Consider the following 17687-nt stretch of genomic DNA (forward strand, 5'->3'; position numbering starts at 1 on the left):
GACTGTTGCAATAATAAGCGAATTTTTGCTCGATGCAATGTGCATAAAATTAAAAGACTAAAACTAGTAAAACAATTTTTAAAAGAGACTTTTTCATTTGATTCAGTTTTATATGATGGATTATGCAGAAAAAATAGAATTGGGCTGAAAGGCCTATTGCTTTACTACGTATTCAGGTTGTGTACCATGTTTTTAAAAAGTAACTAATTAAGTAATCAGTAAAGTAATGGGATTACTTTTTGGAGAAGTAATCAGTAGTTAGTTACTTATTACTTTTTTCAAGTTACTTGACCAACACTGTTCTTAAGGGATGAAAGTAGGAGGCTGAGGTAAGATGGAGCGATGAATCACTGTCAGTATTTAAGCAGAGGTCAGGAGAGGAACAGCAGTGAGTCTCGACAGCCATCTGTAAAACACGGTGGAGGCTCTGCTGTGGGTTGTGGTTGTGTTCCAGTCAGGTTTTGGGGATCTTGTCAAAATTGATTTCAGTATCATCAGGTTTTGATGAAACAACACCATATGCTTCATTTTTCAGCAGCCCAAACACACTGTCAGTGCAGTAGTTCCTATTCCTGAAGGCTATAACAATGCAGCTTGTTTAAGAACATTCAGGCTGTGTTCAAGATTAAATACAGGTGTACCAAATATTGACTTTCAAGCACAGTGGAGTTGTACATAATGTTTTGCCCTATATACTGTATTTCCATTTACATGTTACCATAAATCACTGCATTTCCCATTTTTCCAGCAAAATATAAAGAAATGAGGAGTGGCTCAAAGGTTTTGCGCAGAGCTGTGTAAAAATACCTTTGACAACCTTAACTGCAGTATAATAAAGTGTCTTCAAATGGCAAGCCTCTCAGCCCCAAGGTAAGCCCAAGTAACATCTCTTGATGTGTCAGCATCCAGAGGCCAGAACTCTGCCAGCAACTCAGTAAAAAAGAAAAAAAATCATGTACTTCACATTTTATCCTCTCCACATTAAAGAGCCTCGCGTAGTGTAAAAGTCCCAATGAAAAGGCAGAAGGACACACTCCATTCAACAGATTCACTTTGCATATGACTACATCCTCAAACTCAAAGTAAGAGACCCTTGCACTGAAGCGACTTTGATTCCACTCCAAGATGAATGAAAGAGGGTTTTTTAAAAAAAAAAGGTGACATGTGTAGGTCCACTAGTTGTGTGGCTTTTCGCAAACATACAACGTATCTCAGTCGTCACAGTGGTTCAGAGTGAAGCACTTGTCATGTGGGGCTTTTTACACATCTGGACTAATGCAGAAGCAATGAAGTGTCACACGGAGCTCGCAGTCTTCTCACGGCCGTCCAGAGGGGAGAACGGCGTATGGCGCTCCACTCACAGAGTGGAAAAGGCATAGACTTCATGTGTGTGCACTGATGGGAGCTTACAGCGGGGTATAGCATAATGATTTGGTTGGCCAGCGGGACTACAAAAACTGATTTCACAGCTGGCAAAATCCAATTCTCTGGCTAAATCTCCATAACATAGAGTGGGATATATTTTGGCAGTGAGGCATTTTCTTTTTTTGGTCTAATTATTCTCAACAAACATCCTCATCATTTTTAAGAGTCTTGGTTGTGGGATTTACGGCCCACATTGTTTCACGTGTGGGGAAATTTGGAAATGCTCGTGCCCGCTACTTCCTGCGTGTGAAGAAAGCGTATTCTGCACAATGACTTCAGTACATAAAACGGCCGTTTTCATCACGCTCGATTATGCCGATTAGCGTGCCTTTGACTGACGCTGAAATTCCCGACTCCACCAACAAACACCACGGCCTAATCAATAGCCAGACTTCATTAAAGCAACTCTTACCGCCGACCACCACAGAGCACATCAACTAAAAGGATCGCCCCGGCAATCGATAAAGATAGACAGCCTCCTTGGGAGACGAGTCTCAAAAAGTGACAGTTTCAGTTTCAAAAGTAGCGCCACCGACACAAACAGAATGCAGAGTCTGCAAAGAAACCGGGCGTCTGTCTCTACAAAGTTCCTCTGGTGTTTAATCATGAATCCTGTGATGTGAATCCGCCAGCAGCGGTGCAGAGGCCATTATCAGGCCAAGCTGCAATTACTTCTGCAAGCGAATGGAGAGCATGCTACATCACCAGTTGGGCTTGACCTCGGGAGTGAACAAAGAGGATGCAAGATTGATTAGCAATAAACGCGACGCTGGGAAAGCAACATTTTTATTAAAAACTTCTTCAGCAGCAGAATAAAAAAGCCTACACCTGCTCAGACTACATTTTTTTCTTAATTTGGGAATTAAGATTATCTGAACATGAGGCCTGAATGAAACGATACACAGACCCCCCGCCCCGTGGACATTTAAAAACCCTTTTGCTTTGCACTGATTCACAGTTGCTTTTCTGGCAGTGAGGAAATCCTTTCTGAAAGTGATTCAGTGCGAGAGATAAGGAGCAAAATCTAAAATTCTTTCTCATTGCAAGAACCTATTTCAGTCAGACAGCTCCGGTTTCAAATGATGTATTGCAGCAGCAGAATGCAGTCAGAGTTTTGTGTCTAGGCTCTGAGCTCATCACTCCCCACAAATACCCAACATATAGAAAGTGGGGAGTGATGCGTAAATATCCACCCCGGATCTTAAAGGGGGGATGACGCGGTGGTTGGAGGGGCCAAAACACCAGGCAGGGCCACAGCAGGACTGACACGACGGGCAGTTTTATAGCTTAAATAAGCCAAGGTGTGAGGCATTTCTCCCATTATCAGCCTTTAAATGTACTTCATATGAAGATGTTTTCCCTTACTGGTCTCTGCCATCTACTGAAACACATGTGGTTCTGTTTTAATGAATCAAGCTGTTCACATAGTCTGAATAAAGCCTTATGTTTTACACGCGCTATTTGCAAGTCTAACACAACCTGCAGAGGTGTGTTAGACTTGCACTATTTTCCTTCGTTCTATTTATGCGCATAATTAGAGCGATTGTGTATTGGGTTTCGAGTTCTGCCAAAACATCAGTGACCTACTCGGTGTTGCGCCTAAATTCGTTCTGTGTAATGCGTCTGGTTTTTCTTTTTTGTTTTGCTACGGGCCTGCGTAGACATCGTGTAACACAAATCAAATGGATGTTTTCCAGACTTAAAGCACTGTTGGGTTTGAATTACCTCTTTAGTGTGACAAAACATCAAAACACAAGAGGGAATTTCACTCTAAAGAGTCCACTGGAAGACAACCTCATAAATCTGACAAACTCTGGCGGCTGAAACGGTGAGTCAGCGTAAAGCTGAGTGAGGCCTAGAGTTTGACCCTCATCGCAGTGCTGAAACTGAACATGGCGTTAAGTTCAAGTTCTCCTGTAATCCCAGTAGATCAACTGATTTTAATGTCATCCCACATCAGCTGATGGATGTACTCTATTTACATACAGAGCACAGGAGCCCAGCACAGGAGCCCTCGCAGGCCGAAGATGAGACACCAGAAGAGTCTCAGAATGCCAACAAAAAGAAAGAAAACATCAAGAATCCCACTTAAGGGGTTCCTCGCAACAGGTGATTCACATGTTCCACATCCAATATATAGTGACCGACCAGCTAACGAAAAATTGTCCGGGATTAAACTGGCCCATGGTACATGGCTGCTGTATACCTGCAAGCCACTTTGCAACCCACCTTAATCAACGTCATTGATGTCTGCTATATTCTCTGCTTTTCATGAGTGCGAGTGGCAGAGCATAGCGGTTCAGACTGGAGCCACATTAGGCAGAGGTATCTACAGGGCCAGTATAAAGAAGAGCAACGTATTGAAAGAATTGGCATGTCAGGACATATGGACACGAGATTATTGTTTTAAGATAGAATTCTTAAATTCTCCGTTCTTGCCATATTAATAGCAGCAGTAGCGCTGCTGGCTGCCAGGCTCTGATACATCAAGTAGATAAATGCGGCTGGTGTCTGACAGATTTCTTCCAGATTCAAATCAAATCCACTTTTCAATACAGAAAAAAAGCTCAGCTTTTCTTTCTCCTAGAGTCCAGTCGTTGTTGTTGAGAAATAAAGTGTGCAACTGCATAAATAAAAGGATGCAGGGATCAAATTATTTTTACCACTGTGCATAACCGCTGAATCGTTCTGTCTAATAAAGTGCCGGCAGGAACCAAAGTGCATTCTCACCATCTCTTCACACCTGTGCCAGATAATAAATATGAGTGAACTCAGTTCAGCGGCGAGCTTAAACCCACTACTCGCCATTCACAGCCCTGCCGCGAGTCAGTTCTCCGACTACGGACCTTCCTGGCGAACGAAACATCGTGCGCCTGAATCTGTCTATGCGGCACAGATAAAGAGGGAAGCAGAACATGAAACATCAGCACAGCGCTGATGTTAAACAGGCTCAACAATGCTGTACTTCATTTTGGGAAAAATGCCACACAGTGAGATAATAACCAACTATTTCTAAAGTTTCGTGCGCTGACAGCCAACGTCTGAGGGGTCGCGATAATTAAGCAGTGAATGATTCAACTTGGGGAAAAAAACTCGTCAAATACATGGATGGTAGGAAGAGCAGCTGCTGCATCTGCGGCCGTGGCTACGGTTGAATATTCTGCTGAGCATGACAGTGATTTGAAAGGTCACATCAAAGCAATGGTTCACGCTCAGCGAGGGAAAAGGAAGACACAATGTACTGGGACTGCTGTCTATAGTTTTCCCCTGGGTCAGTAATACCAGAGTAAAGGCTAAAGCTCAGCCACGGCCCCCGGGTTACAAACACAACATGAAATATGAGCACGAGCAGTGCTGCGTCTCGGAGAGGCGCTGGATCCACATGCTTAAGTACAGTACGCGAGACAAAGCGTGAGGGGAGGGGTGCGGGAGGCTTGCTCCTGAACACAACATAGTCTTATCATAACAAATGACCTTCACACAGCTCGGGCCCAGAGGCTGAAGGAAACACTGAGAAACGAAGCCTTTTGAGAATTAGAGAAGAGACACCACATTATAGAGCCACATTACAACACTGCTATCAAACCCAGTTTGGTTTATTTACAATGCCGCCGTGCCCGGTGGCTAAAGTTGATTTTCTTTGTACTAATGGGAATAAACCCCAAACAAATCAATTTTCCTTGAGCACCTCATCCTGGCAGCCAGTAGCAACAGATACCCAATGTGGCTGCACGTTCAGAGATCAAAGGGATGACGCAAAAAAGGCAAGGGCAAATCAAAGACACAATTCAAAGCAGTTTCTTTTCCCCCCATGGTCAGCTTGGATACATATATATCTCTATATATATATATCTCTATATATATATCTCTATATCTCTCTCTATATATATATATCTATATCTCTCTCTATATATATATATCTATATATCTATATATATATATATATATATCTATATAGCTATCTATCTATATATATCTATATAGCTATCTATCTATATATATCTATATATATCTATATATATACATATACATATATATATATATATATATATATATATATATATATATGTATATGTATATATATATATATATGTATGTATGTATATATATGAGAGAAGTGGCTCAGAAAGTGGCAGAAATCACAGGTCGCACAAACCACTATCTCTTCTTTCTCGCTGTCTCACTGGTTCCCATCGGCCCTCGTACCAAAACAAGATAGTCATCTTGACGGTGGAAGCTTCGCCTATTGACGGCTGCCCGATGCGTGCGTTATCATGTCCGATCTAGGCTTTGACAGGCTGACAAGGGAGAGGCTTGTATTACAAGTGGGAATCAATGGCACCAGGCCATATCCCTATCAATAGTCTGCCACAACTCTTTTTGCTTCTGCTCTGTGACAGATAAGATGCTTTATCCAGGAAAAAAAAAGCACAGCACAGAAGCATGTTATAAATATCACACAGCGGTGAACCTGGTCTGATATTCCAACAGTTTGTCTTCATTAGTAATCAAACTGTTGGAGAAGGAAAGCAAAAACAAATAGCACTAAAATATAGTTTACAAATGTCAGTGAAATGAGCTCCGAGAACAGATTTAGGGGGACAAAGTCACATGCTAAATGGTTTGCTAGATCTAATATTGATATTTCGAATGAGCACCCTTGGTGGGCCTTTCTTAGTGCCCCCCTACAGTCAGCACATTTTTTCTTCTTCCCAAGTGTATGGAGAAATGGATAGGAGGCAAGAGGAGAGCAGAGGTGGGGAACAGCTGGAAAGGTAGAGGGAAAAAAGGAAAGAAAATTCATTTAATTTGTTCCCCGTTACTGCGGCGGGCTGGTTTCAGCAGAATGGGTTATGTGCCGAGTATTTCTCTTTTTCTCAAGGACCTGCCTTTGTACACAGAGCAGTGAGCGTTGCTGGCTCACAGCAAACTCTAATTGCCCTGAGGCCATAGGCAGCCACTTTCAAACAGGGTCATTCATCTTCCCATGAAAAGGAAATGGTCTTTGGCCCCGATCCTTAATCACCCCCCTGGTGCAGCGCGCAAGGTCATCAGGGAAGCCCTGTGACGAACACGCTCGCCCGCATGCATGTATGCAGACAAATGCGGAAACAAAGCCGCCGGAAGGCAGAGGGTGGGCACGAGAGAGGAAGGGGCAGAAGATCTGAGGTGAGCGGGCAGGACGTGTGGAGAAATTTCTCCTCTCTATGCAAGACCCTGCCGTCCTCAGGTGAAATTGTAGCAGCGATTTTGGGTCAGAGTTACGGTTTGTGTTACCAATTGTGGTCCTCAGTTCAAAGTGGAAGTGAGGAATTCGTGTGGATGCGGTGTCGAGCTTCGCTGAAAGCTGTGACCGAAGAAAAAAGCTGGGAGAAGATGAGAGTGTGTGCATGTGTGTGAGTGGAGTCAGGACAGAAATGGGAAAGGCTTCATTTTATCGAGGTCCACGAGACACTGGGACCTCTCAACAGAACTAACTTCAAACCAGAGGTTGTGTTGCATAATGCACAGTTAAAACAAGATCACTTTGTCTTTTTTCAAAGTAAGTTAATTAATTTAAGCCCTCAGTTATTCCCTGAAACTCACTGTTGACTTGAATTTAATATTTCAGCAATTTTATTTATAAAGCACCAAATCACAACAGCAGCTGCCTCAACGTGCTTTATGTTGCAATGATACAGAGGAACATCCCAACTATCAGAAGACCCCCTATGAGCAAATACTCGGTGACAGTGGGAAGGAAAAACTCCCTTCAAACAGGAAGAAACTTGCAGCAGAACCAGGCTCGGGAGGAGCAGCCATCTGCTGCGACCCGTAGGGGGCGAGGGAGACAGGACAAGAGGCGCACTGTGGGAGAGAGCCAGAGGTGAATAATAACTAATATACATAGAGAGTGAAGTGCATCATGGGAAACCCCAGCAGCCTAGGCCTTTTACTGCGTAGCTAACGGAGGGTTCAGGCTCACCTCATCCAGGCAGTAAATTTCCTTCAGAATGACGAGTTTTTACTTGAGGTTTTTATGAATCTGGACGGTTATTCCACGACCACTTGTTGACTGCCTGGTTTATAGAATACCAGAAAATTGCTAACGATGCTCATCACATCATCATCAGCGTTCATCATTTCCCAGAACCCAAGCTGACTTATTTATTTCTGCTTATGAATGAAAAAAGAAGACTCTCTGCTTGTTAATAATGAAAGTACTGAGGTTCATTTTAAAATAAAAGCCTGTTTATTAAAACATGGATCAACTGGAGTTCTCTGCTCTGCGATGACAACTCGGGCCATGTCCTCGAGGAACAGCGGCTCGTGTTTTATCAAGACTGCTGCAGCACTCTTCTTATTTCTTTCTGATCATTAACTCAAAAACAGCAAATTTACTGTTAAACCCCCGAAACACAAACACAACACAACGTCTCCACTTTGCATTTTTCATTTTCCAGCTACCAAACTGGTTATCGCACTTGTTGCCAATCAATTAATTTAGTACATTTTAAGTCCACATTAATCACACCGGGCTTGAATCCAGGATGACGTGATTACGACAGCTCTGCAGCGAGATCATTTAAAAGAGGAGCAAACATCTGTTCTTGTCTCGAGTTCGCTGTCGGAATTTCAAGCGCCGCCAAATGTTCGCCATTTTTAATGGAAGCGCGTTGCTTCATTCTTTTGCCTAATTTTATTCTCCGCACATGCATTTTTAAGTTTAACACTTGCTGCTGTGCAGAATATCCTTCTAACGTCTCTGCCTTCATTGTGTATTGATGCGGTCTTGATGTCCTCTTGGGCTCCGTCTTATTAAATCATGAATATACATATTTTAACGAGGCTCGCAGTAAATCTAATCACATTACTGAGAAATTTAATTCTGGATGAGTCTTCTTAATCCAGGCTTTTCACAGTGATCTGCAACTTCCGTTTCATCCTGTGCAAAACACCAGTGAGTTTAACAGCTTAAGACCTCTATAACATTATAGCCGTAATGGTGTCTAACGAGTCTCATATCATCCCAAAGCATGACTGGCTAAAGCTTGGTAGGCTTGTATTTTCAGCTTTATAAGAAAAACTCAGCTGACCTCATCAGCTGGAAGAAAACACTCAATAAGTAGGACGAGGCCTTCAGCTGAGAAGGTGTGAAGCAGCTGGTACGGGACTTTGCTCTTTCGTCTTGTGGACTACATTTTGGTCTCCTCTTTCATTTCATTACAGTACTTTTCAAAGTCAGAGGCTTTTATGACTTCACAGCTGTAAATCAATGGAGGCATCATGTAATGGCTGTTGCCGGCAGTTTATCACGTCCCGTATTAGCCCGCGATCCCTTTTGGTTTCAGTACTTAATGAGCACAAACCAAATTAAGCGTTTGATTTTGCCCCGTTTTTGAAGATGAAAGTTGAAACATAATCACTAACCAACAGAGAAATTACTCCAAATATTCTGTACGTCGGAGCCCTCTCACAGTATCGTATACATGCTCGCACACACGTAAGGATGACTACCCGTCCTTATAATTATCCCCGACTCGCTACTATTAAAAGCAACAGGTTTGGTTGGACTTTGCACAGACTCTCGGTGGTCACAGAGGAGAAATATCACTGGGCTTTGCTAACAGCTCAGCTGAGCAATGAAACAGAACACATTATTGCTCCGCAACATCAAAGGCTTTGTCTGTGTGATACATAATTAATTAAATCCTACTGCCGCTCACAGACACACGGTGGTATCTGCACGCACAGATACAGCAGTGCTGCGTATATACATCTAGTCTCTTCCTCCGTCGTTCGCAGACATAAACTCCAGTGCGTATCACAGGCTGGCTGCAAATGTAGTCACACTGCAGCAGTGTGTGTAGATCCTTTATTCCTGGGAATAAAGTTACCAGGCCTGTGAATATGGCTGTAAACTTAAGCCTTAACTGCACCTGAAAAAAAATGGTGTTGCTATAGTAACACTTAAAAAAAATACATGCAATAACCAGTGTCTGTTTTGTGTTTAATAAAATATCTCTTTGACCTTTCTTAGTGTAAAGACAGAAGGCGGCGTTTTAACAGGAAAGCAGGAGCTTCATGAATATAAAGTTAAACTTTTAGAATAGTTTTGTTCCCAGAACTGTTGTGCTGGGAAAAAGTTAATTAAAAGCCACAAAGAGTGCAGCGTGGGATCTCACAGCAACCTCACAATTTTAAAAAAGGGTTTAAAAAGCAGGATTTAATACAGAGTGCTCCATCGTGACCATTCAAGCACGCTGGGAGAGATGACCGTAATAAGAAGGAGAATATGGATTTGTGATGTTATGCTTGGAATAACTATTCAAGATGACTCAGGCATCCGTAACCGATCATCCTTTGCCTAAAACGATTGGTTAAAGTTATTTGTCAGGACAAATATAGACTAAAGAAGACTGTCCCCATTCTTCCACATGCCTGTGAGGAAAGCAGGAGTAGAGTGGTTGGACCCCGAATCAGTTATGACAGATATGACTCTGATTAAGTCAGAAACAGAATGAATGGAGCCGGCGTGGAGGTGGGCTGGAAAGCAGCTTACAGAAGAGCAGCAGCGGTTGGGAGGCTGGGTCCTCTGAGCTTCTCCCTTATTTCCCAAACTGTCACCACAGCAGATAGATCTGCATGTTTGATGTGGCACCAATTTTACGCCTCCCATTTATCCAGGTTTGGGACTGGCACCAGGAGTACGCTAGCTTATGAACCAACCAAAGCTGGGTTCTGTGTCTCTCTCTGCTCTCAAACCGCGGATCTATTTCCGTACAAACCCAATGTGTTAGCAACGGCATTATATCAACATAGGCAGGCTAAAGCAGCTTAAATAAGACACGCCGCAAGTGTTTAATTGTGCAGATGTGCAGACGGCTATCAGCTGAGCCATTAGCTGAGCTAAGATCAGTTGATCTTATGCAGCTGTGGCTGAGCTTGACATCATGGCCTGCTTAAATGAGCACTATGGTTGACTAGTGGTTTGCATATTTGATAATTAACATTCACACACTCAGTAAAAAGAAAGATTCTTTGGCCTCATAAACATGAAACAGTTTCAGTTGGGTGGTGTCACATTCTTGTCACATTCTTGCTTCAGTTGTAAGTTAAAGTTTTTAGTTGGACATGTGTATCATGTTTTAACCAGTCAGCCATCTCTGGAGGAGCACAGCATGCGGTGAGCCCGTACACCACCCAGCGCATGTGCTAGATGTCCTGCAGAAACAAACTGCACAACACGTGTGTGTTTGTGTGGGTGTGTAGCTGCTATGTGTCTCTTTTTTTTGTTTGCCTCTTGGTGTGTGAGTGCCCTGCTGTGACAGTGGCGGCTGACAAGACAGGTTTACACACACACACACACGCATACACACACACACACACACACACACACGCGCATTCCCGGGGGGATCCAGATAAGATGTGTTATGAGGCATGGGGGACATCCATTACAAAACCTCCCATGGTCCAAAACCCCTGGAGATAGCTGCTGGTTCTCACACACTGAGAGACAAACTACCTTCAATGCAAACATACACACTCATACACACACACTTCCTCACAAAGAGACAGAAGAAGAAGAAACACAAGATCTGTGGACATAAAACTCTGCAAATATATTCACACAGAGAGATCTAATAGAAACAGTCTTATGTAGGTGACAAGCACTGAGGGAATTACAGCCGGATGTTGGAAACAAATTCCAGTGACAGAAAAGACAGACAGTCCATGACAGTGCTGAAATGAGGTGGTCATGTTGGTGGTAGGGGGGCATATTTGGTGGCACATGATGAAAAATCTTTGATAGCTTTGCTTCAGTGTTTTGACAGTGTGAGTGGATGTGGCCACAACAGGCCTGAGTGATGTTTTTTATATGTGTGCACAGACTTATGCAAATTACAGCAGCTTAATTTGCTTGTGCACGCTGGAAATGTGAGAGACAAAGATTAAGAGATCCTTGTACAAATTCTCTGAGTGTGGGTCTGTGCGTGTGTCTGTGTGTGCCTGCCTTAATGAAGCCACACGCGCCAGCATGATCCCCATCAGTCTGCTGTCTCCTAATTGGACCTACACCGAGCAACTAGCGGACCTCCAGCATTCATCTCCAAGAATACACAGTGAGCTGCGGTGCTGTGCAGAGTAGCCAGAGATACCGACAAAGAAAAAAAATTGGAAAGGAAGAGAAGGAATAAAGAAAGAAATCCTAGGAACACCTGCCTACTAGTTTGACCTTCACACAATTACTGGCAAGTGTGGGAAGGTGATCACAGAGACTGACCGGAGAAGTGGAGCGCGTCTGCCTGCTCGTGCTCACACCTGCGCTGCTCTAACACATGAGCAGATGAGCACGCTCATCAAACATCATCTAGCGGGCTACCATGTGGAGACACCAGCACGCCACGCAGCGTCTTCCTTGCCACCGCTTGAAGAGAGAATAAATCAGTGATTATCATATAACCCCAGGTGTTCAGCAACATCCCTGATGTACTTTACCGACAGAGAGATGGAAGCAATTTGAGGAGAGCGGTGAGGAAATGTTGCGATAGTGCTGTATGGATTTCTGTCTTCCGTTTAAGGCTCCACCAAAACACCAAAATGAATCAGAAAACATCAGAATCTGTGTCATTCAACGCAACGTCACTATAATTGTGGCGTGCGTATCTAAACGCATCAATATAGCAACAATTGCTGCATCTCAGCAGAAAAAAGCCCAATTAAACGACAAACAATTTACCTCTCATTTTCTCGTCTCCTGAGCATCGAGCCTGTTGAAGATGATGGACGGGAGCAATTTCTAGAACACGGCAACAATGCAAATCACTCTCAGTCTCTCTCCCTCAGCCGTTTTCCCCCATGGTACTGTAGATTGCAGCCTCCCATCCTGATTGTTCCCAAACATCTCACGCCGGCAGCGTGAGTTAATTGGGAACGAGAGAAGTTGATCTCCCATGATAGAGAACCTCGCATTAATGAGTATTCCCAAAACGACTATCCGCATTAAATCGGCAGCGTAAAATGTATTCTTTGGTCCAACAAAATTCGGCAGAGCTGAAGGACTTTGGTAAAGCCTTAAACTGTGCCTCTGTGTGTTTGTTTTGCAATTGTGCATCGGGAATATTCTAGATTACCAGCAAATGTAAGTGAGAGATGTCTAACCCCTTTTAAGAAAGAACTGGCCATGAGGAACTTGCATCATGGAGAAACATTCATATGCCCACAGTATCTCTGTCCACACTATACAACTCTCCCCCAAACTTAGCATGAAGCCAAACTCAAAAAACTCTGATGCACACACACGGTGCTACCCCTCAGCCTCCTCGTAGATACACCAATGGTATCAATTTGTCCTTGGAGACCTTAAACCAAGATTTTTAGAAGATGAACCTACGCTAACAATTTGAACATCGCGTCCATACTCCACCCTTGTGAAAACCTGCTGTCTACAAAACTCCCACAAAGCAGCAAATCGAGAAGTCGTGGCTAATGTAACTTTGGGCCACTACACTCAAGCACAGACTGGCAGCGTGCCGTGGAAGCCTGCTAAACTCACTTCATTCTGAAGTCACACTCCCAGATGACAGTGCCGCTCAAAGTTTTCAATTTTGAGACGCTCCATCTGGAGCTGCAGATGTAGAAGCAGTACCTAACAACTTCCAGCAACCGTGACCTCATGTGTAAAACTGGTGTTCTTCATTAATGAGCAACCAGCTAGCATCCTTGCGTCGGTCTTTCACGCAGCAGGCTACTACTTTTTATTTTAAGAGGACAAGTTGAAGATAACAGTAGGAGGGGCACACTGTTGCCTAAAGTAAACAGTGTTGCAGGATCGTGTAAACAAGACATTATGTAGTTAATATTTGATGTTTGCATTCGTAGACCGTTCTTAACAAGGCAACGAGGAACAAATTGTGATGTATAAAGGTGCTGTAGAGAAAACTATAGACATAACTACCTGAATGTTCATTTCCTATTTTTATGTTGTACACAATGTGCTGGAAAGAGACAGGAGGGTCCAAGGAGCTTGGAAAGAAAAGCATCTGGACTTCTTTAGGTTGCTTGAAGATGTTTCACCTCTCATCCAAGAAGCTTCTTCAGTTCTACGGTCAAATGGTCCCACCATTATTATGTACTGGAGATGTAACTGCTACTCAGTAAATTATATGAATACTTAAGCTTTAAATGATAAACCTTTCCTTCTTTTCATTTAACCTCCTAGGACCTGGCGTCCACATATGTGGACATCACATTTTGGGTTATTTAGACCAAAATACTCAATTTTGCTCTACAAAGGCCTGATATCCACTTACGAGGACATTATATGCTACGGGGCGACCGTGGCTCAGGGGGTTGGGAAGCGTATCTGTAACCGGAAGGTCACTGGTTCGATCCCCAGGCTCTCTGTCCTGGTTGGGCAAGACACTTTACCCTACCGCCTACTAGTGTTGGCCAGAGGGGCCGATGGCGCGATATGGCAGCCTCGCTTCTGTCAGTCTGCCCCAGGGCAGCTGTGGCTACACCTGTAGCTGCCTCCACCTTTGGGTGCCTTGAAAAGCGCTATATAAATCCAATCCATTATTACTATTCTATCAAAATTTTAAACAAATATCCTCATATGTGGCTCTTATTTTTCATAAAAACAAAAATAAGGTAAAAAAAACCAAAACATTCATCGGGCCCCAATATGCTCAAATATCAAAGAGAAATTAAAAATGCTGCCGTGGAAGAGTTCGGGTCTTAGGAGGTTAAAATGTAAAATTCCCACTATATTTTCCAAAATGGAGAACGTTACGCGTAAACATAATTGGAGCTGAGATTAAGTGAAATCACATAACACAGTGACAGAGAGCGAGCGAAACATGTCCGTCGTGTCGGTATGTCCCCGCGGAGCTATCATTAATTAACCGTGAGATTGGTTCCCTCCGCGTCCCACCCCCGTCGCTCGTTCTGCTGATCCTGAGCTGTCAGGGGGATTCGCCACCTTCTCACCTCAGACAAAAAAACAGGCAGTGTTGGTAAAATGGACAAAACACAGATGTGTGAGAACACACCAGATACAAAAGAAAACACATTTTAGCCTTCACACTTCTCAAGCTCCTGCACACATGTCCTGGTCCAGCTGCCTATAGCTTTCTTTCAGCACTGCAGTACATCACTAATGATAGCTCAAATCCCTCAACTCCCCTATACTACCCAGAGGGGTGGAGAAATCTGCCAAACTGGTACAGGTCCTCTCCTTACCTCTCACACTACGGTATTTGACAACCAACTAGGGAACTGTAAAATTAAAGGCCTTGGCAAATGAAATTCTGTGACATGGCAGCATGAATCAAAGCAGGCCCTGCATTGGGAGCTTGTGGAAGACGAATGAACAAGGTGTGCTCTCAGAAGGAATACAAAAATAAAGTGAAAAGTTAGTGAGGGCAAAAAACCTCCTACAAATATTATAATCTTAAGGAAGCAAAGTGCATCATCTGGTATCCGACAGCTGCATCCTGGTTATTGACTAAAGAGGTATCGGTTCATCATTTCACCTTGAAAAGGAGAGTGCTTTGTATAAAAGCTCTTTCAAAACACACACTTTATTGACTTCCTTTGATATTAATAGCCTGTGACACAAAATGCCATTTTCCCAGCGAAGCCACGTTACTTCTTATCTGATGTGACCTTGTTGATGGTGCCAGACACGGTGCTGTAATGTATCTCAGCTCGGGCATCATTGCAGATTACCGATGCCACACAGCCAGAATGAATATGAACTGCTTTGCCTTTGTTCCAGTTCTTCAAACCTCACATATGAAGGCTATGTCAGTCCCAATCACAGGACTCCCTCGCAGTGGCCTCCTCCACACCGCTCTGATACAGACGTGCAAGTGACAGCACCGACGTGAAGGGCCATCATCGCTGCAAGGCAGGCTATCTGTCGTTGAGGTGAAGAGGCTGATAACAGTGGTCCCTGTCTGTCATACAACAAGCAACCCCAACACCATCTCACCCCCGAGGGAGACTTACTGCTTTAATGTGGACAATGAATGGTTCAATCTGTCCCGTGCGTGTCAAAGGACCGGCTCGGTGATTACTTTCTTGGCACAGTAGTGACAATCACTGGCTTGGTCAGGACGTATTGGGAGAAAGGCCTCCGTCAGGCCGGAATAGGAGTGAGTGACAGAGAGAGACGGAAAAAGGAGAAAAGGGAGAGACAGGTAGAGAAAGGGAGCGGCGGCGAGGCCGGCTTTGCACGCCTCAGTGAACAGCGGCATTCAATCCTCCATAGGATGAGAGATACAGTATCCTGACCTTGACTGATCGAGGAGAGAAACAAACCTACAATCCATCCATGCAAAGTCACAAAGAAGACACAGAAACGCTGTTAAGTGCAGAAAAGGGACAAGAGCACTTCTTTTTTTTACATTTCCCTTTGTCACATTTTTAGCTCTGGTCATATCGGAAACACTGAACCCACAGACACCTGTGCCATATGTGTCCAACGCTGTAAGATTCCTAGCATTAGTTTGACACGGTGGGAAACACAGTAGGCTTTGTCACTTTCTTGCTGACAGTTAATTGAGAAAATCAACACCACTCTCATGTCTGTAGAGGCCACTCTAAAGACTGTTTGCTCAGCTTATGTAGCAAAAGACTTGAACCTTATTTGGCTAGGTAATCAACTCCAGAACCTTTAAAGCTCTCTAATTACAGCGGTGCACGATTAGTGCATGTACTGCATTAGTAGACTTGAACAAAATATTATTTTAAGAGTGATTTAAATTTTTCGAGAGAGAATTTTGAAACCAAGTGAGTTTATTCAGTGCGTCTCCATCCTTGAGTGTCAAACACTGTCAGATGCTGCTGTCACTGCAGAGAAACGCACAAAGGTTTCCTCGGAGGGGGCTCTCTGCACCGGGGTTGTGATCGACCGTGGCTGCTGTGGGTCTTCTCAGCCTGGCTGGGGGGCTTCTTTGCCTCCCTCCAGCTGTGTGCCCGGCCTGGAGGCTGCGGTCTGTGACCGGCTCCCGGTGCAGACGGCTCCGTGTGATAGTGTTTTCTCACCTGGCTCATGTGTGCCCAGCACAATTTTGCCCAATTTTACTTTTCAAGTGTGTGTGTGTGTGTGTGTGTGTGTTTGTGGGGGGGGGGGGGGGGGGGGGGGGGGTGTATCCATGACCGCTTATGTTAATGAGAGTGTGGGGGTGGGGTGGGCTGCTTTTAACCATGTAAAGCATTTCTGTATGAAAAGTGCTTTATAAATAAAGATTGATTGATTGATTGATTGACTGTTAAGTATTAGATGCTAGAGTCATTTTTTAGAACAGGGACAAAATCCACATTTGGATATTGCAGGGCCAGAACTGGAGTTAATCTCGAGATTGAAATCCAAGATAAGGTGGTTCAGGTTTGGTCTTTGTTTTCATTCCCTTATTCATTTGTCATTTCTTTTATTTAGTACCTCTGCCAAGGAAGTTTGGTCTTTGGTAGCATGTGTGCGTGTCTGTCTGTAGAGACGATAGCTCAAAAGGTTTTGAATGAACTTTGCAGGGAGGTAGAGCGGGGTCATGTTGACTTTCCAAGATCTTCAAGGTCAGCTTCAAGATTTATTGGTCGAAAGCACCAAAAACTACTTGGTTAGGTTAGATAGAAGATCATAGTTTAGGCTGAAATACACCCTTTTAAGTCATCACTGGTACAAAAAGATGTCTTGACGGGTTCTTTGTGAGAAGTCTTGAGCAACCTTGTGCAACACCAGCTCCTTTGACAGAACAACACCAGTGACAGCGTGGGAATGGGAAAACTCTAAGCATGTGCAGAGTTCTTGAAGATCTCTACGCGTCTTTTTTTAAATTTCCATAAATCACTAGAATGTCTACAGGTAACAAACAGCTCTGCTGGAAACATCACCACATACACCCTCTCCCTTACCTGGATAGTGGGTGGTGAGCGCTGTTTGCGGGTGGTTGTGGTAGACAAGGTGGTGGTAGTCTCTATAAAGGTGGTGGACATCTCTGGCGGTACCGAGGTGGTGGTGCGTGCCGCACCCCGGCTAGTGGGGACGTCGCCCACCAGCCGCACGCTGCCGTTCACCTTGATGTTAACGTGGCCCTCGGCGGCCATGTTGAGGACTTTGAGGCCATTGTAGTAGAGGCCGGAGAGCTGGCCCTGGTAGGGCCGCTTCCGGTCGTTTCCACCGATAGAGATAGTGGCCTGGGTGTTGAAGATCGTCAACTGCCGTCCTGGCGCGGGAGGGAAAAGCGCTGATAAGCTTAAGAGATGATAATCTAATG

General features: G+C 44.0%; 1 protein-coding gene across 11 annotated transcripts in view; it reads right to left on the reverse strand.

Moving 5' to 3' along the window:
* nrxn3b (neurexin 3b) overlaps positions 1-17687 on the reverse strand; it is a 329334-nt gene that overhangs the window by 17200 nt on the left and 294447 nt on the right. For all 11 annotated transcript variants that reach the window (XM_084953179.1, XM_084953178.1, XM_084953181.1 and 8 more), the window contains one exon: positions 17326-17636. In XM_084953179.1, the coding sequence (XP_084809305.1) occupies positions 17326-17636 (311 nt within the window). The remainder of the gene's footprint in view (positions 1-17325; positions 17637-17687) is intronic.

Source organism: Perissodus microlepis, chromosome 15, assembly GCF_051167445.1.
Source record: "Perissodus microlepis isolate ML-2025 ecotype Zambia chromosome 15, ASM5116744v1, whole genome shotgun sequence".
NCBI lineage: Eukaryota > Metazoa > Chordata > Actinopteri > Cichliformes > Cichlidae > Perissodus > Perissodus microlepis.